The sequence below is a fragment of the Hypanus sabinus genome, chromosome 11, assembly GCF_030144855.1.
Source record: "Hypanus sabinus isolate sHypSab1 chromosome 11, sHypSab1.hap1, whole genome shotgun sequence".
NCBI classification, from domain to species: Eukaryota; Metazoa; Chordata; class Chondrichthyes; order Myliobatiformes; family Dasyatidae; genus Hypanus; species Hypanus sabinus.
Window position 1 is genome coordinate 60,052,627 of NC_082716.1, and position 21,021 is coordinate 60,073,647.

A 21,021-nucleotide genomic window follows, 5' to 3' on the forward strand; every position below is an offset into this window, starting at 1 on the left:
TTTGCAGATGGGCTTTAGGAGTACACACCTTGATGTCTTTCAGCTTATAAGTTAAAACTGCTTTTGCTGTCAATAAAATTAATACTATTTGGCACTAAAGAGCACCTGTAATTATCAGTGGTAATTGTATATACATTTATAATAGTAGTTCTATCAGTGACTAATCAGCACAAATGCTAGGGAACGTTAGTTTCTGGGACTGTGACAGATTGAGAAGAGTAGAAACAAGCTCCAAGGCAAAATCCATTCAAAGGTGAGTTAATCGTGTGTAGGCAGCGCAGCCACAAAATTCAAACTGTAAGGTAACATGCTGTACTGCTGTCAGAGAGCAACCATAGATTGTTCAGTGTGCAGAGGTTCAAGTGTTCATTCCCAATCTGTAGAAGCAGAGAGAACTGTCACCTATTAAACTACTGCACAAATCTAAAGCTGTTTTTAAAATTTTTTCAGCCATCTGCTAAGCGTGCCCGGCAGGAATCATGTAAGGAGGAGCAGTACGAGACAGCCTTGCAAACAGCAGAGAATGCTTTTAAAATATTGCAGACTTTGGTAAAACAGCAAGTGCCACCAGACTGGGTAACAGTCCGTTTACAAGCCTTGCAAGAAAGAATCCTTGCTTTGAATAGCAGGCAAGAACCTGTTTAAAATTTGAATGAATTGTTACCTACCTTCACCACAGGAGGAATGTATGCTACAGGCCAGTTTTCTTAATACAAGATAATTTGTGTTATTTTAAAACAGCTTTGAAAGAGCACAATACTGTTTGTAAATCCTAAAGGGTTTAATTGCATAAAAATTAGGTGGAGGAATAATTTGCAGCATACCCACAATACTAATAAACTTGTTTATTATAACAAGATATTTTTGATTTGCCTTTCTACAACAGTAAGCTGAAGGAAAATATATCACATAGCAAAACTACTCTTTTATGGTCATATTACTGGACAATAGTTTCATCTTTCTGTAGTAACATAATCAAGATAACCGCCCAGTGACAAAGGGAACAGATAAGTTGGATCATGAACCACTGATGCACTCAATTGCCCAAATGACTGTTTGATCATGTTGATCAGAAGGTTATCTCTAAGAATCACAGCAGTTGTTTTTCAGTGTATTTTGGAGGTAAATCAGTGAGGAGATAAAATGATGCACTATTTCTTCTTATATTCTCACCTTTGGGTAAAAATACTCCATTATTCAAGACATTTAAAATTGAAGCGTGTTGAATATTCTCTATTATAATGAGTAGAAAACTATCAGTGTTTAGACTGTTAAGTATCTTTTATAAAATGATCTTTAATTGTACAAAAATATACATTTGAACATACTAATTTTTACAAAATCATCTTTCATAACAGCAATTTCAGCCTGGGGCTCAACTTTCTACAATTAGAGAAAGAATCAATTGACTTGAAACTGAAATTAGTCTAATTTGGTATATTACAAGAGAAGGATCGTTACCTCTCCAAATACATGCAAATTACTTCTGCTTTTAACTAGTTACTAATTGAGTCCAGTGCCTCAATACATTACATAAATTCAAAGACCATTTGGTGTGAGAAATTCTGGTTTTGCAAATGATCACTATTAGGCATTAATATCAGGAGCCGGGGTACTGAGGATGAATTACATTTAAGGAATCAGATCACTCAGGAAAATATTTCCTACTTTGCTGTTTCATGAAAGTGTTTCATTCAGTGTACTCAATATATTAACCTTTAGTGTTAACACATATATTTAAGTAAGTCAAATGGTATTTTGTAACTACATCCTCAGGCAATGGTTTGCAACACAGCCATGCTGTAACATAAACAGCCTGTGTCATTAGAATTTAATAGAAATGATTACATACTTAATTTAAAGTAGTGCAATCAGGGCCAAGGTAATATTGCAAAGTACACAACCACTGATTCAAATATCAGATAAACAGAAGGATAAGCAAAGTAAGAAATGGAAGTGAGATTACAGTTACTCTTCCCAGTACTTTCAGGAACAGAATTACGATACCAACATTCACTTTCAATTTTCTGGTGAATCAGTTCCTAGGTCTGTATTTGATGGCCATTTTGGTTAGTGATTACAATAAACATGAAATTAGTTTCATGTATGATATTTTCATAAGTTGTGTGTAAAATTTCAAATTATAAACAGTTATGTTTAAATAATTAAATAAATAGTGCTCTTTTTTTGTGCATTTTGCGTTATACTCAGTTTTAATTCCTTGAACTCAAAACAAGGTATTTATTCAGAATTTCCCCATAAAGGAATAGTAAAAGTACTCTTTGGTTTTTTGGAAATCACAACACAACATTTAAGGCATAACATGATTCCAATTTTTAGTTCATTGTATCACAGAAGAGGCAAATCTTTTCCCTCCATACTTTAAACTCTCATTATCACTTAGTTTCTTATTAGCAAGTATCTTTCTGCCTATAATCAGATAATTACTTACAAAATTTGAGCAGTTTCCAGGTTAAGTCCATTCACCTTTATTTGATATCCACCAATCAAGAAGTTTCAATCTAACACAATTTAAAGTTGTACCATAATAATGCAAGGCCAATGTTTTACCTTGTTCCTTTTTTTTTATGGTGCCAATACCAGATTACTTCAATGCCCATCTCTTAGGCCCAAGTACAAGATTCCAAAGTCCAGCAGCCAGATAGTGAAGGTGGTTGGGTCAAACTTCCATGAAAGCAGGCTTGTATAGCTACTGAAAAAAGAATCCCTTTCTAGTATGTAGTTTTTTCTATGAGAGCTAATTGTTAACCTTAACTTCAGTGATCAATTTCTCCTTTCAGTATCCACATTCAGAAAATACACCCAAATCTTCGTTTAGAAGAATTTATTTTCTCAATGTAAATCAACAAAACTAAATAACCACAATTATAAAACAAAATGTAATTAAGATCTCCAATGTCCCTCACCTATGAAGAGCGTGAAACAGATTAAGCCCTTGATTTAAGTTTTTTATTTGGCATTCCAGAATGTAAAGGGGCCTTAAGTAAACATTTTAAAATTTGTGGTTATCTGGCAATGTCCTGAAAAGCAGTTGCCCAGAAAGTCGTGTTTTTATAGTTATAATTTTGATACCAGATCGTAATACCACAAGATTTGAGAATTAGGTTACTGATGTTTATTGGAGGAAGTTTTAACCTTGCTGCAATACAGGGCTTGAAAATTCACCTTTTTTCTTCCACCTTTGACTTTCCCTTCTGTACCATGAGTCTTTAGGTGCTCATGTTGCTACATTAAAATTCATTTTATAGGAGGTACATTTCAAATAAAGGTTACTGTAAATAGTTGCAAGATTTTGCTCCAAGTTGGTCAATACATTGTTAAGGCTATTGAAAAGATACACCTCCAAATTTAGTATTTATCATTAGTGGCTTCATTTTCACACCGACTCTAACCAGTGTGTGACTTCTGAATCAGATGAACTCTGGGAAATTTCTCTCCTTTATTCCCATATCAAGTGAGATGAGTTCCAACTTTATATTGTATTTAAGGTGAAATGTAGATTCATAACTGTAAGTTGTCATTCTCAGTACTTAACACCAAAATCAGAACTGGACTTTTGTTTTGCATTGGATCAGTTGTTTAGAACTTTCCACAGATGGAAATGTAGGCCAGACGGAAACCACCAGTATAACTTACTTCTCTCCCCCCCCCCCCCATATAATATTTGAATAAAACATCTTCACAAGAGTTAACAGACATCTCTAAAATAACTTACAGTAAACACTAACAAGCAAACAGCTTGATGCTGCTGGGTAGTTCCTCATTGCTCTCTGGGTACTTCAGACTCCATTTTTTATTCTAGCTAGCTATATTGGATATTTACTGCACAGAACAAAAGCTTAGCTGCTTGGCAATGGCCTTAAAGGTGAGGTCAAAACATATTATTAGAGGGGAAGGAAATTTAAGTATCTAAATAAATCTTTGCTTGGTAAATGTTTTCTACCAAGTATTGTCCTCCCAGTTCAGATCATCATCCCAGCCTTCGGTTTCCATCTGTAAAAGAATGCACAATAGTTTACTCTACAGTTACTATAATCTCTTGGATTGTTCAGGAGAATCTGGTTTACAGGAAAAAGGCTACAAGTATTGAGAAATCCACAAAAATGGAGGAACAATTAAACACCACCAGATAATGTGTGGTGTTACAAAATTATTTAAGCTCATATTTAAGCTCATTAAATATAAGAAACAATTTATTAATAAAGGAATATCAAAAAAAGTTTTGCTGGTTTACTGAGGATTCTATAGCTCTTTCTAACAGGCTGCAGTTTCTGCTAGCTTGTAATGTTATAATTAGCTGCCATGAGAAATAAAGTCTGTGCATCTCTTACTCTGAATTGCTCTACTTCCTGTCCAGATTCTGAAACCTCCCATCCCATGGTCAGGTCTGACAACTGTTAATGAAGGAAAAAATTCATTTTGATCTTAGCAAAAGTTTTTTTGAATGTCCAAATACACCTATATCTGCTGATACTCTCATCTATTCAAGTTACATTCTCAAAAAATCTCCAGTAGGTTGGTTAACATGATTGCATTTCAGAAAAACATGCTAACTTTGTCTAATCCTGTTAATTCTTTTCAAGTATTTTATATTAGATTCTAGCATTTTCTACACTACTTATATTGAGCTTACTAAACTGAAATTCCATTTTAAAAAATATTTTCCACCTCTGAAAGTGCAGGAACTTCAGAATCTGAAGGATTTTGCAATATGACCACTACAGCAACCACACTCTCCTGGATAAAGTCAATTTTAGTACAGAGGGGTGTAGATTATGAGACCATGGGGATTCATCAGCCCTTAGCCCCAATAATTTTACCAGAACTGTTTATTATGAATAACTATTTCCTTCAGTTCCTCCCCGGTTTCCTAACCTATCTGGGAGGATTCTTGTGCCTTCCACTGTAGAGACAGAACAAAATAAGGTACTCAACTGGAAACTAAAATGGGAGAACAATTATAATTTCATCCTTTATTAACACTCGGGGCCAACATTTGTTCTTTTCCTCTCCACATATTTGCAGAAGTACTCAGTCAGTTTTTATATTCCCTCCAAGCTTATTTTTTCCCTCAATCTATCTTTAAACTCAGATGTGCAGTACTCATCTAACCTTGAATTATGAATTAAAGATTAAACAATTGTAAACAAATTATGAGGCAAAGCGATTTTAAGTCATCTCAAAAAATGGAATCATTTTTCCATATCTTCTGAATATGGAAGGCAAGAACTAAAATACTACAACAATATCGTGAGCTATCAAAGAAATTCACAGGGTAGGCTCAATTCACTGTGCCCATGGCTGAAGTACTATCTAGGCCAATTCTACTTCCCAAGCCTCAGGCTGTAAGCTGCAGCAGCTCAAATATTAATCCAAAAAAGTTCTGTGTTGAATGTTTTTTGTCTTCACTACTCTAAGGCTGAGTATCATTCTAAATGGACATTCAACTCATGAACACTACCTCACTTTTATATTATTTGTTTTGCACTATTTTTAATTTAACTATGTTAAGTAATTTAACATACTATAATTGATTTACTTTTTTTCCATATTATTATGTATTGCAATGTACTCCTGCCACTAAGTTAACAAATTTTACGACATATGCCGGTGATATTAAACCTGATTCTGATTCCTTGGGTGAAAAAAAATACATCTTTATTCTGGTTTCCAATTACTTTCTACATAGTGTTATCACATTCTTCCTGTCATGTGGTGACCAGACTATAGGCAGTCCTGTACAGCCAGATTAGTGTTTATAACTGTAACATGAAATCCTTGCTTTTTACATGTTATGCTTTAGCCAAAAAAGGTAAGTTTCTCATTGTGGCATTCTGTAAACATACACAGTTGCTTTCGGCTTCTGTGGAAAAGCAACTCAAGATCCCACACTCCAATCTGAATATTCCACAGATGTTCAATCACACCATAATATGTACGAGAACAAGCCTATGCTTACTCTCAAATACTACAAAATATTGTATCATAGTAAAAAGTACTAGCTCTTGCTAGCATACCAGTGGATTTGATCATCGACAACTCACCTCAACTGTGTCTGTTGCAGCAAACTTTGATGCAAGTGCTAAAGTTTGTGAATTGTCTCTGTCTGTCAACACCTCTGTACCTCTTGAAGCTACTTCAGTTTCTTTGGCAGAACCAGCCAATTGTGATCCCTGTGTTGGCACTAACAAGCCAGTGGAAGACAGTTTAATATCCGGTATCATATCAGCAAAGAGATCTAGTTCAGGGTCTCTCTCTGGCCGTTTCTTGACACTAATGGTGAATTCCTCTCCCAGCTCATCATGCAAAGATGCTTTCTTTATTGTGGTCCTCTGCCTGGAGGGTATCTGTGTAATAGAGTTTGTTTTTTTCTTTTCTTCTACCAAAACCTTGTGCTGTTTACAGTTATTCTTCCAACTCTCACCAGGCATTTCTGAATGGATTTTCAGTGCTGAAGAAAGTTTCATGCCCTTAGACTGAGATTTATTCCCAAAAGGAGATAAATTAGATATATGTGGTTTAACTGCCTGTTCCTCTGTTATTGCATTAGATTGACCATTTTCAGTTTCAAAGTTATCCCATGGTTCGTCATCCAATGTAATATTCCCAAAATTGTTTTCTGCAAGAATGCAATCTTTTTTAGACTCAAGCAGTATTTCATTGTTGTCTGGCTTGCTCCAGTCTGGCCAATCTTCTGCACATTTGTGGGTGTGCATTGAGCTTTGTGCACTATCAACGCCCAAAATTTCATTCCTGTGATTACCAATAATGGACATTATGGCTGCTTGTTCTTTATACTGGGCTACAAGGTTCATAAAGAAAGTAAAAATTAAAGTTACTATTAAATATTTGCTTTATAGGCAGGTACAAGGTCAAATGCATAATATAACATGAATGCTCACACCATCAGAATGTTATGGACTTAGTAAACTGGGAAGAAATTTTTATATCAACATGCCACTTGGGGAATTATTACATAAGATGTGTTATTTATATATACTTAATGCATATATTTATGAAAATAGCTTTCCTACATCTCCTTTATGCCACTTAGCTAGGATTTAGAAAATACATTTACAGTAAATGAAAATCTTAAAGTATATTTCAAAGTTCATAATTTAGAACAAAATCCATTCTTGCAACTTTTCATAACAAGCACATATTTTCATGTTAAGTTACTCCTAATGTCTTAATTATGTGTTAACAAATATTGAATAAAAATGTTAAAACAGAAAAATGATGCTTTCAACCAGGTGATGATCACATCCATTAAAAATACAATAGGTTTGAAATCAAGTTACGAGACTTCCAGCCAAGACAAAATGGAATGACCCAGGGGTGGCACGATGGTGGAACTGTTAATACACAGTTCCAGCCTAATCCCAATTGTGGGTGCACAATTTGCACCATCTCCTTGTGACCACATGGACTCTTTCCCTCTTTCCTTCACTTTCCCACCCTCAACCCAAATAATACAAATCGTGTGTGCAAAAGAACCAGATGATAGGTTTTTAAGGGGGAATAGGTCATAGGCAAAGTAAGACTTGTTAAAATATCAAAATACCAGCTGAGGAATTTAAATTCAAGTAATTAAGTGCAATCTAAAAAAACTCATCTCAATGATGCATTTTTGTAACAAGCCACCTGGTTTACAAATGCCCTTCAACAATCCTAACTCAAATGTGGCCTCTAAGTGGTTCCAGACCTACCTTAAGTTGATTCTCAATTGCACCCTTCATTTACAGGCAATTAATGATGGGCAATAAACACCAGCAATGTGTGAACAAATAAATTAAGTAATTTGTTTTGTGTCCAGTAAACTCATTTTTTGCAACACCAGCCAAAAGTTTACCTTGTGTTGTCAATAGCTGAAACTTGGCAGGCTGGGGATTTTCAGAGAAGTTTGCTCGGACTTTCTCCCTCCCAGTTGTACGCTTCTTCTCCAATTCCAACTTCTTTGAAAATGGTTTGACAGAATTACTTAAAGCCAGTGTACTGAGATGTTCATTACTGTTGATCACATGTGTAGGGGAACCTTAAATAGAAAAAAAAAACAAAATTACAAATTTCTCTCCAAGCAAGAATAATTGCACCTGAATTATCACAATAACAGCATAAGTAAATTAACTATTTCAATGACTTAAAATGTATCCCAATAAAAACATTCTTATCACAGCATTCTTAATATAATTTAGCAGAAAATGAAAATCAAATCATGCTGGAAATCTGAAGTAAAAACAGATAATGTTGGATACAGCAGGTTAAACAGCATCTTCAGAAAGTAAAACAGCGTATGTTTGAGATCTAAACTTCTCATATCCCAGACCTGATATTAGCTACTACACTCTCCATAGATACTGCCTGGCCTGTGACTGTTTCCAGCCTTTTCCTGTATTTATTCCTATATCAGGGAAATAATTTCTAAGTCGTCAGGTTATATATTGAAACTCTAACATGTAAGGCATGTTAAACCTCAAAACTTAGAAAATTATTTTCCTCATAAAATAATAAAAACAGGAAAATTATTAAAAGTTAAAATCCTTACAAAAAACAACCTTACAAGTTAAGAGTTTCAAGGTAGTAGACAGCAATTTTTTTGTACCTCACCTTCAGGGGTTATCTCAGTTGATTTGAAGTTGGGTGTGGCCCGTTTGAAGATCTTTGCTCTTTCACCTCCAACTACCACCTCAGCTCCAAGAAGTGGCACCAATACTGCAAGGCTGGAAAGTGTTCCTGATACCAGCGTGTTGCTAGTATCTCTCAGTCCTAACAATATCTTTTAAAAAAATGGATTCAGTGCTTTACTATAGCAAGTCAAATTTCAGTTCTTGGTGAAATAAGGTGGTGCATGACAAAAATTCCAGCTTATATTACTTCATTGTAACTGATCATTACTAAAACTGTCCTATTGAAGTCTCCATTATCATTTGTCAAAGGTCGGACTCATTTTGGACTAGGAATTATAGGTTCAAGTCCCACACCAGAGATTGGAACACAAATTCTGGACTGATTCTCCCATGCAGTACTGAGATATTATAACATCAGTGCTGTCACATTTCAATGATGCATTAAAAACAGGACCCATCTGTTTTTGGCTATTTTGAAAATGACAGAATCATTTAGATATTGGGCCACGTTTTTCTGCAAGCAATGAATAGCACCAGTTGATCACTAAGTGTATTTGCACACGGGGACAAGATACTCTCAGTGGGACTAAGCAGCGCCAGAGCAAGCAATTGTGTATTACTTAAATCAAATTGAAGATGCAGACACCTGCTGGCACACTGCACATTCCCCACTTCAAACTGCCCACATGACCATGCACAGAATTATGGCCCTGAATCCGCAGTAACTCACCCACGTTTCCAGAATGAGTGAACTGGTAGGGATAAGTATAGGACAAGGAAAATAAGAGCTGGGGGAATTTGGAACACCTTGTACAGTTGTTGCATGAGGAAAGTGCAGAGTAGGTTACAGGTGATAATTTGAGCACAGCGTTCTGGACTTCAGTGAGCAGACTGCAAGGGTAAACAAGTGAATAGATGGAGTGACTCAATGCACAATTACATCAGTGGAAGGCAGGCTGTCGTATAGCAAGAAATTGGTGAATATTTTCTAACAAATTTGTACTACATTAACAAAGGCATAGCAGGATAGCTCAACTGTGTGACACTCTGTACTGTGAGGGATGCTAGGGGACTGATGACTAAGAATCTTGAAGCTAAGGGTGATGAATGCTCAAGATACAACTTCACAGATTCACAGCAAAATTCCAAAGATTCTTAAGTAATTTCTGCAGAATGGATGGTAACAAATGTGACATCATTACTTAAGACAGGAGGAAATGTTTTAAAAAAACAGGGAATTTTCAGTCATTTTTTGGAAGATGGGAAAAGACTAGAATCTGTATTAAATATTGTAATATTAAGACACTGAGAAAACAACGTGATTAAGAGTCAACATGCGTAGATGAGAGGAAAAATCATATTTGGCAGAAGATATGTGATAGAGTAGATGAGGAGAAACCAGTCGATGTGGTGCAGTTGGATTTTCAACAGGCTCTCAAGGGCAACAAAACAAAAACCTCATTTACATTAATATACAGGCATCATGCCTGAAGATTCATAAGGACAAGAAATGTCTTTGCAATTATATAAATATTCTTTACAAAAGAGTTTTCATTCACATTCTACTGTATTAAAAGTAGCATTAAGATGCAGAAGGAAATCTATAATGACAAAATGCCTAATTGAATAACCAAAAAATGTCCCTAATCAAATATCAACTATGTACTTATTTCTTTCCAGTACAAATGAATACTTCCACTTTTACTTACCTGTGGAAGAATAATTTCTTGTAGGTCTTCAAGTGAGAAAAGATCTGCATAAGTGTCTAGGTGAGCCAAGAGCACCATTCGTACATGCTCCTCCCGCACGCTAAAGAGTTTCAACAGAACAGGGATCACATGCTCTCGAAAGGCATTGGGTGACAGGAGGCAATTGAATTCATCACCAGATGCATCTACAGTAATGTAATTCAAGTCATTTATTTGTTGCACAGCTGCACTTTTGAACCAGTCTACATTTTACACTTGACAATACACTTCTCCTCCCCATCAATACAATTAGTTTTGATTAAAATTCATGTTTGGTTAGAGGTACAAATCTTCTAACACCATTCAGACATTTACCACCCATTTTCCATCACATATGTAGATCACATCAAACAGACTAACATTACTTAGGTCATCACTACCAAAACTAATACATACAACAAAATAAAATGGTGCTTGGATACATGATAATTTATTTTCATCTTGGCTATCCAATATCAGCAACCAGACTTTCCAACTTAAATTTATTACTGCATATACTGCAAAATTATACCCAATTCTCATCTAATGTCATGTGGGCCGAAGGGCCTGTATTGTGCTGTAGGTTTTCTATGTTTCTATGTATGAACCTCTTACTGATTTCTAAAAGTACACTTATTTCTTAAAGCAGTTAATTTCATGCTTTCTGAGAACATATAATTTGACTACACTGGCACATTAATAAGTTTAAAAAAACAAAGCAGGAAGAAAATATGCAAACATAGAAAATATACAACCAGTCAAATTAGCAACTGAAAATAAAATTGAGCAAAAAGTTCTACAGTAAAGTATTAAAAAAGTTTCTTTTCAATATGTTATTCCATCATATTGTGACCATACTATTGGTCATTTAAAACACGGTACAGTTAAGTTTCCCCACAAATGCATATAAAATTAATAAGATTAGCATTAATGTTTATTTTCTAAATGTAACAATTCACAATACTTAAGGACAGCTAAATAAATGCAACCTCTAATATGGGTTGAGTGATTATGCAGCTTCACCCCAGAAGATAAGCACTGAATGTACCTGTCTTTGGCCTGAGGAGGTGAGGAAGAAAGCTTTTGATTGCCACTGGTTCTGCAAAGACCAGTGGAGTTAGCAATTGTGGCACCAGACGAGAAGCCATAAGACTTTCAGGCAAGGCCTGGACTCGATCCAACAGAAATCTGTTATGAACAACAAAGAATTATTTTAATGATATAAGAAAAATCAAAACTCAGGCAGTTATAAGGAAGGTGAAAAGCAAATATACAATCTATGTTCAATTTGTGTTATCAAAATTTCTGTCAATCATGGAGTAAGGATTTTCTAATGCATGGTTAATTCTACATGATAACCATATGCAATAAAGAAACACTTGGAGCACTCGTGATTTTTGTCTAATCTTACAGATTCCACACAACCTATACCTGACCACAGGATGACTTCATAGAAAAAAAATCCTTTCTAAATTCAAGGCTTGCTCAGATACCCAGCTGTAAAATCAAATGAACTCCGCCAACTAACACCACACACCCTGCCCCCAATTCGATATGAAAAAAATATTTCATTAGCGTAACAATTTTGATATTTATCACCAGATATCAATATTCTCTCAAATGAAATAGCAACTAGTCATAATTGATTTTTAAAAACTTCCTTGAGGGTTGAGTGCATAAATGCTCTGGCAGTTGTGTTCAGATCATGAATGCTTAGGTTTGTACTTTGGTCAATGAAGGGTTGGAGCCACTGTTTGAATAATGCAATTAATTTCAGACTTTTTCATTAAATCAAGATTCCCAGTCCTACCTGTTGTCTAACGTAACTGCTAAGCAAGAACAGAAATGAGAAATACAGTGGATTCTGGTTAACTGGGACACACAGGGACCAGTATATTTTGGCCCAATTCATTGGTTAAGTGAAATTCAGAAATTACACCACCAGTACTACTACAGTACTATAAAAATGTGTTCATCATAGTTATCAACAGAGGAATTCATTCAATGTACACTGCTAAATTTTTTTGATCAACTGTAAATGAACAAAATCGATGCAAACACCTAGGATCATTTTTTCAGCTATTGTCAAATCTTCATGACACAAGTTAGAAACTGTTTGGCAACAGTCTACTGCCCCAATTAACTGGATTAGTGTCAAAAATTCAAGATTCAAAGTACATTTATTATCAAAGTATGTATGCAGTATACAGCCCTGAAATTCATCTTCCCACAGACAGCCAAAAAACAAGGAAAGCCACAGAATCCATTCAAAGACAGACATCAAACCACCCTCCACGCGCAAAAAACCCCAAATCGCACAATAGACAAGAAATAAAAAATGAGCAAAAAACACACAATATACAAAACCAATCCACAAAGTCCAAGGCATATTCAGTTAAATCTGTGTCATTCGTTATCTGCAGGCTACCCCAATCAAAATCACTCAAAATGGCAACAAAATAACAGCAACCAGATACACACTATAATGTGAACCACAGAATCCAGTCCACAAACTGCATTGAGTAAACCTTGCCCAAGACCATGGCATCGTCTTCTGGCGGTAGTGAGCAAGAGGCTGAACACCAGCTTGCCTTGATGATTTCAATCTTCCTCAATGCTTTAATCAGCGAAATCAGTAAGAAATGTAATCAATCATCAGCTCATACCCAGTCTCCAGACTTCCTGAACTAAAGCTGCACGCTTTGCCTGGAACCTCACCAGATCACTCAATTGGCCTGAAAACACAACACCAAAATGTGGGCCCCAAGCTCCAACAGTAGCAGAAAAACATTTGAAAGAAAAAGATGTAAAAGAAGTGAAATTATTTTCGTGAACTGTCTGAAGGATGTTGCCCTTGGTTGTGTTATTTGAAGGTGCCATCTTCGTCTGGAGTATTCCAAATAAATGAAGGGAATCCTGGCTATTTTCTCAATTAGTTTTTGTTTTTTACAAGTTGCCCCAAATAAGCAGCAGCCTCAATTAACCAACGGCCTAATTAACTGTAATCTACTGTGGTTATTATTTTTGTTCAATTCCATTTTTTTCAACAGTATTCATGACATTAATGGAATACCTACTTGAAAAACTCATTCTTTTCTTCTTCAGTTTTTAGTGTCAAACTTTGTAAGAAATTTACAATTTCCAAGAATTCATTCCTGCTGAATAGATGAGAGACAACATTAGCCAAATAATAGGATCACAAATACTAAATATTAACTATCCAAATGCCTTAGTTGATAGTATGGTCTTGAGGCAACTTTTTTTCCCCATCTGCATTGTCACTTTAAGCTATATTAATGCAATTAACTTTGAGTCCAATTTTAAAAGGTGGCATCACATTAAATACATCTTATCAAATATAATGGTACTGAAAACAAACATTCTCCTCCTTTTACAAAGTCAAATTAGTGGTGGATTCATTTGCAATGATAATCTAATTTCATTAATTGGTCCATGTTACTGGACTGATTCAAAAGTGTATTTTGGAACTACTCAAGTCACACATCAGATCATCATTACAAAGGTTTGTCTTAATATGAATAGGAAATTCTCTAATCCATTGGGAGCAACAATCAAGTACAATATCACTTCAAAGTGATAGAAATCAAAATGCCATTCATTTAGTCATGAGCAGCATGCATATTCCCATTACACATCAAGTTTCCTCCATAGACATATCTAAATATTGACAGTAGAGCAATAATATATTTGTAATGTTGAACAAATGAAAACTATTTTTGTTGAAGCAACTATGTATGGACTTCAATAACACTGGACAACAAAGATTTTGCTTCCTGAATAGTTTTGGATGTATCTTATGGATTTTGGGCTGCTAATCATGAAAACTGCCATGAAATTTCCCCATCAGGCATCATTTATTTTTAATCACCTATATTTGTTATTTTAATTCATAATTCATGTCAATTAAAACAATGCCCACAATGTAAGCTGAGAAGTTTTCTATCTTGTCCAGGGATGCCTGGGCAGGCTTAGGCAGGGTGGATGCTGCATGGCAGGACAGATTTTAGAAAGGCTATAAAAGTATCACGCGCACACCTTTACATATATATCAGTTTGCAGTCATGTTGTTGTACCTGCTCTACGCGCATAACACAGTGTGTATACTTATAAGTATTTTCAGGAGTACTTCCAATAGCGAAATGTCTCGCCAATGTTTCAACAGCTGCAATGCCTTCTGTTATACTTGTGTCAAGTATGCACTTAAATCTCAAAGATGGAGCTTGACTCCTCTTATTAAGCCTATGAGCTTAACTTTAGGTTTAAAAGTAGTGACCAAGACAAAGCCTGGGCTCCTCATATTTGTTGCGCAACATGTACGGTCAATCTCAAAGCTTGGCACAGAGGTACTTGGATCTCTGTCGGATGCTGGTCGTTGTCCTGATGACATGGCGAGAGCAAGAGGATCATGCGACAGACTTACTTCTGTCTGACCAGTGTGTCTGGCTTCTCTGCTAAAAACAACAAATCCATTGACTACCCCACATCTTCCTTCAGCCATGAGATCTGTGCCACATGACAACAGTCTTCCAGTACAAAAGCCAACAGAGATATGGACTCTAGAGGCAGATGACGATGCCATGATGCATGAACTAGGAATAGAAAACAACACTGATACTGATACAGATTTTGAACCCTCCATGTGGAGTGAGCCTCATCTGATAACTGAATCTGAGTTAAATGACCTGGTCAGAGACTTGGGTTTGTCAAAGGCAAGAGCAGAATTACTGGGTTCAAGACTGCAAGGATGGAATCCGCTGTCACCAGGCACATAACTTACGTTAAGGATTTCAATATATGAGACAGTTGTTCCCGGAATAAATGATGCCAGAATTAAAGAAGACATTTTTGCTGGTCCACAAATCAAACTGGTCATCAATGACATTCAATTCGAAGAACTTCCAGTGGGATTGGAGAAAATTGCATGGAAGGCTTTTGAGGATGTTGCTGAAAATTTTCTTGGCAACTACAGAGCACCAAACTACGTGCAGCTGGTTGACAACATGCTTCAAGCACACAAAGCCATGAAGTGCAACATGTCACTAAAAATTCATTTCTGCTGTCTCATTTAGACTTTTTCCCTGCAAATCTTGGCACTGTTAGTGACGAGCATGGTGAAAGGTTTCACTAGGACATTGCAGCCACAGAGAAACAGTACCAGAGCAAATGGAATCCATCAATGCTGGCTGATTATTGTTGGTTACTTAAGCGAGAAGACTCAGATGCTGAATACAAATGAAATTTATCAACAAAACATTTTTAGCTTGGTTGAACTATTGCAAAGTGTCAGCACCATTATGCAATTAAACACATTTTATTCAATAAAAGTTAATTTCTTGTTTCTCCAAATTCTTACATGTACTCTGAAATCAAATTTGTGTTCAGCTTCAAGTGGTGTATCATAACCACAAAATATATCTGAAGCAAAATTTTCAAAAAAATTTGCTATCCAGTGTAATCATCGTAAGCTTTATGAATTATTTTGACATGGTTTACTTTGTTCTTTTTGAGATAATGCAGTTAAAACACACCATCTGGATTACAATGAAAACAATCATATTTTGCCTTTGTACAACCAATAAATTTCTGTGATTTTATTGAAGTTTGCTCTATTTGCGTATATTCTGCTTTTTTCCCCCCGTTGCAAAATATATGGCAGCAATCCTGACTAATCTACTGGACAAGCACAGTAGACAACTCATATACTTATGAATCAACTTTCCACTTTGATTTTAAATAGTACATGAATTTAACTTATTTTCTAATTATTTTCTGCTTTAATTAACAAATACATTAAAAGGAGTGCTGTGCAAAAATACTTACCTGAAGAATGCATGAGACAATAAACTACGTAAACATAGCCGTTGCATCGGGTCTGGGTTAAGAAGAGTGGCATTTAAAGTTTCCTGGAATTTTGCGAGCAAATGTTCTGCAACTTGAGAATAAACAAATTAACCCTGAACCATCAGAATTCAGTAATGTAATCAGTAATGTCCTGTACTGCAGAGATACTAGTGAGTGATCATAAAGGGATATTTTGTACTAAAGAACAACAGTACCCAATTTGCAACTCAGTTTTCACATTTTTCAGGTCAAGTACATGCTATTCAATAACTTGATTTAAAATAGCACTAACATCTTTAGATTTTTGATGGAAAAATCATTTCAATACTGCATGACCTATTTATAATCATGCACCATCCAATTCTATAAAATGTCAGCATGTAATGCCATAATCTATTAATGTTACTTAACATTTATTCTATAACATTTGACTAAACATACACATATCATCCCTTTCTTGAACTTACATTAGTGCAGAGATATCTAACTTTGCAATACTAATTACATTTCAAAAGCACTTCATTTTGGTTCGGACATACAGAAGCTGTGAAATTTTCTAGAGAAAATAATGAAGCAATTCTTCACCCAAATCTTCAATGTTCCTTGCATAATTGATCAAGAATTTTCTGTTAAATTATAAATCATGTATGTTCCAGTACAAGAGCCAGTTTATTATTTCAGTATCTTCCCCTTGAAAAAGCTGATGTCTTGCCATATCCACATCACTCTTTAGAGTATAACATTCCTTTCCGTTTCAACCAAAAGGGAGACAAATTTTCAAGTTCTTTAATCCTTCACAAGCCATAATTCACCTTATACACTGGATCCCCATTTAACAATACTCTGCAGAACACATTTTTTATAACACTACTGCTGCTGGAGTCATAACATTTACAGGTAAAAATCCCAGCATAGTTATATATTCACTTTGGCTGAGCGCTGTTATGCATGGCTCCTAGCAATGCATCCTGAATGCTAAGCAAGAAACTCCTGTGTAGAAATGATTTTCTTCAGCCAGACATCCCGATCCTAACTGAAGGTTTTTTTTAAAAATCTGGGTGACAAGTTAATGTCCTTTGTGATGCCTTCTCTAAATCAGTTTACCTTTTCTTTATCAAGAAAGCCTTTTCCTTTTGATTTCACTGCAAGTTAACCACATTTAATATTTAACTTCCTGATCTATGGCTTCTTGTAAGTTGATCTGAGACCATCTCATGAATGGTACTACATTGGTATTAGAGACTTTTTGTTAAATCACAGCCACTGTCCTGAATATTCTGTTCAGTCTAATGAACTTTAGCTATGAACTTTACTGAACTACAGTTTATTGAACTTTAGCTATGTATGCTAGTACACAGACATTTAGAAAAAAATGATATACATAAAATAAATCAAATGCTTGTACTGATCAGTTAACATGCGCTTCCCTGACAGGTAGTTGACAGTAGTCACAAACATTGGTCACTGAAATATCCAGCAAGAAAACCCTTACCCATATCATTAAGCAAAGGTAGGAGTTTTGCAACCATCATCCCAAATGAGTAAGCATCTCGGGCATGTCCATGCGATTCAGGAAGAATCTGAAAACCTGAGGACTAAATTCGATAAGGTCAGCTAGCAATGGGCCTTATTCTAGGGCTTCTTCATATACTGTCTCTATTGCCGGAAATGACAAGAAGTCAGACCAACATTTGTGACATCATTTAAGTACTTCATATAGCAATACTGAAGAAATACACCACTTGCCTTTTGTGAAACCCCAAGGAACTAATCCTGAGGAATTTTGGATAACAAATATTTGCAACACTGTGTTGCAGAAAACCAGTTGAATGATGACAAACTAGGTCCCAAGCTGAAAAGTTAATTAGCATTTCCTCTAGCAATGCTGCCCAACTTCCCAACATCCAAAATTTTCTGCTTGTGTTTTGTTTTTAACTTTTTGAATCCAGCAGAGATTAAGTTACTAGACAAGTATCCAGCATCCTAGCTACTGATCGTAATTATACCTTGAATCCAAGTAGAACAGCTACAGAATTTAAACTGAAACTAAAACTTTACAGAAAAGTATTGTAATAGCTGTGAAAACAAATCCCAAACAAGAAATGCAGGAAGCACCCTTCAATCTGAAACACAGAATGTTTCACTTTTTACAGATGATGTCTGTCCTGTGGCGTGTTTCCAGCATTTTCTATTTTTAAACCCATCATAATTTTATTCCATACTGTGGACAGACCTGTTCCTCTGGAGCTATTCCACTCAGATCTCTCAATGACTTGATACTGGACAGGAACTACAAGAGAAAACAGTTATCCTTTAATTTCAAAAATAAAGAATTACAAAAGAAAACAGATGTTCTTTTAATCTCAAAATCAGTAAGAACTTAGAAGAACTGTGCAAATTAGAATTCATTCCACTAGACAAAGATTTTGAATAAGACAAATGGAAATTTTACAAAGCTGAAATTAGGACCAAGAAAAACTCACCTCAGGAGATGCTTGAGAGAAATGACACATTGTCTCCATTCCTCCCAGCTTCCAGTGACCATCCTCACTCACAAACACAGATGAAATACATATGTTATTGTGGCTCAGTTTCCCCTGTGATACGAAAGAACAAAGCGTTTGCATGACATTTTAACTATTGACAGAAATGTTCATTGCAAAGATCACTGCAGAAGCTTTTAATTATTGTGCATACAATAAATGACAAAAGTTGCATCTGTCAGTCTGGCATTCATACTATACATCCCACCAATTCACAAATTGCTGTTTTTGAGCTACTTCAAAATGAAGCAGGATGGGTAATGTGGCAATGAACAGATTGAGACATCAGGCATTAATAAAGCTCTCAAAAGCAAAAATCTTAGAAGCAGCAACTCAACATCAAAATAGGCAAATCAAAAATATGGAGCATTAGGTTCACATTTTATAAGTATTTCTGGATCTCTGGTGCTACAATTGACAAGGGCAAATTGTGCAGGGCTGCGGGATGCTAACAAAGCCATGAAAGTAGCACTCATTTAACAAAGAGTAAAGAGTATAAAAAATCATGGGGAATGTATACAGAAAAAAAATCTTAGAAAGTAGAACATTGACCAGTATCTACATACTAGCCAGTGGGATGACGAGAATAACCAATCTAGAAGCACAAACTGCAGCAATAAGTTTGCTGTAATAAGCAAATTACTGTCAATATGTCTGTCACTAGGAAGAAACAAAATTATATCATATACACCCAGTGGCCACTTTATTAGTTACCTCCTGTAAGACAATAAGATATAAGAGCAGAATTAGACCATTTGGCCCATCAGGTCTGCTCCGACATTTCATCATGCTGATCCATTTTTTCTCTCAGCCCCAATCTCTGGTCTTCCCCCTTATCCCTTCCTGCCATGACCAATCAAGAATCTATCAACCTCTGCCTTAAATATACATAAAGACTTGGCTTCCACAGCTGCTTGTGGCAACAAATTCAACAGATTCACTATTCTCTGGATAAACAAATTCCTCCTCACCTCTGTTCTGAAAGGATGCTCTTCTATTCCGTGGTTGTGTTCTCTGCTTTTAGATGCTCCCAACATCGGAAACACCCTCTCCACATCAACACTTATCACCATTCAGTAGGTTTCAATAAGGTCACCCCTCATTCTTCTGAGTTCCAATGAATACAGGCCCAGAGCCATCACATGGTCTTCATATGACAAGCCATTCAATCCTGGAATCATCTTCATGAACCTTCTTTGAACCCTCTCCAGTTTCAGCACATCCGTTCTAAGATATGGGGCCGAAAACTGCTCACAATACTTCAAGTGAGGCTTCACCGGTGCTTTATAAAGTCTCAACACTTTTATATTCTAGTCTTTCTGAAATGAATGCTAATATTGTATTTGCCTTCCTCACCACATACTCAACCTGCAAATTAACCTTTAGGGAATCATGCACATGGACTCCCAAATCCCTTTGCACTTCAGAATTTTGTATTTTCTCTCCATTTAGAAAATAGTCAACCCTTTCATTTCTTCAAAGTGCATGACCAAAAACTTCCTGACACTGCATTCCATCTGCCACTTCTTTGCCCACTTTCCTAATCTGTCTAGGTCCTTCTGTAGCCTCTCTATTTCCTCAACAATTTCTGCTCCTCCAACTATCTTCCTATCGCCTGCAAACTTTGCTACAAAGCCATCAATTCCATCATCCAAATCATTAACATATAACATAAACGCAGAACCCTGTGGAAGACCACTAGATACTGGCAGCCAACCAGAAAAGGTTATTCCCACTCTCTGCCTCCTGCCAATTAGCCACTGTTGTATCCATGCTAGAATCTTAACTAATACCATAGGCTCATAGCTTGCTAGGCATCTTATGTGTGGCATCTTGTCAAAGGCCCTCTGAAAATCACTTTGATCACTTTTCTTCCCCATCCTGATGTTTGGCCTGAGCAACAACTGAATCTCTTGACCATGTCTGCATGCTCTTATGCACTGAGTTGCTGCCACATGACCGACTGATGGTGATCAACAGTTGCATTAATGAGCATGTGTACCTGATAAAGTGGCCACTGAGTATACAATGCAAGCCAAGCCTTCAGCGTTATCTAGGTGGTGAACTACTGGAAGTCAAGTGAAGACAGTATGTCCAGCTGACTGTTATAATTACAAGCAAACTCCACTATGATCATTGATAACTTTGGAGTGGGTACAGAAGAGGCTTACCACAATGCTGCCTGGATTAGAGGGCATGTGCTATAAAGAGAGGCTGAACAATCTTGGGTTGTTTTCACTG

The 21,021-nt window shown here is 36.0% G+C and overlaps 2 protein-coding genes across 5 annotated transcripts in view; one reads left to right on the plus strand and one right to left on the minus strand.

Annotated features, from left to right (window-relative positions):
* Positions 1-2,194, plus strand: part of firrm (fignl1 interacting regulator of recombination and mitosis) — a 46,081-nt gene extending 43,887 nt beyond the window's left edge. For all 3 annotated transcript variants that reach the window (XM_059984433.1, XM_059984434.1, XM_059984435.1), the window contains one exon: positions 451-2,194. In XM_059984433.1, the coding sequence (XP_059840416.1) occupies positions 451-645 (195 nt within the window). In that variant the 3' untranslated portion in view covers positions 646-2,194. The remainder of the gene's footprint in view (positions 1-450) is intronic.
* Positions 828-21,021, minus strand: part of scyl3 (SCY1-like, kinase-like 3) — a 35,643-nt gene continuing 15,449 nt past the window's right edge. The window contains exons 3-13 of one of the 2 annotated variants that reach the window (XM_059984437.1): positions 18,721-18,834; positions 18,471-18,527; positions 17,730-17,832; positions 16,217-16,328; positions 13,453-13,530; positions 11,424-11,563; positions 10,358-10,542; positions 8,629-8,797; positions 7,874-8,056; positions 6,066-6,823; positions 828-4,014 (exon numbers count right to left, since the gene is read on the minus strand). In XM_059984437.1, the coding sequence (XP_059840420.1) occupies positions 3,961-4,014; positions 6,066-6,823; positions 7,874-8,056; positions 8,629-8,797; positions 10,358-10,542; positions 11,424-11,563; positions 13,453-13,530; positions 16,217-16,328; positions 17,730-17,832; positions 18,471-18,527; positions 18,721-18,834 (1,953 nt within the window). In that variant the 3' untranslated portion in view covers positions 828-3,960. Of the gene's footprint in view, positions 4,015-6,065; positions 6,824-7,873; positions 8,057-8,628; positions 8,798-10,357; positions 10,543-11,423; positions 11,564-13,452; positions 13,534-16,216; positions 16,329-17,729; positions 17,833-18,470; positions 18,528-18,720; positions 18,835-21,021 lie in introns of both variants that reach the window. The other variant, XM_059984436.1, reaches the window with a different exon arrangement.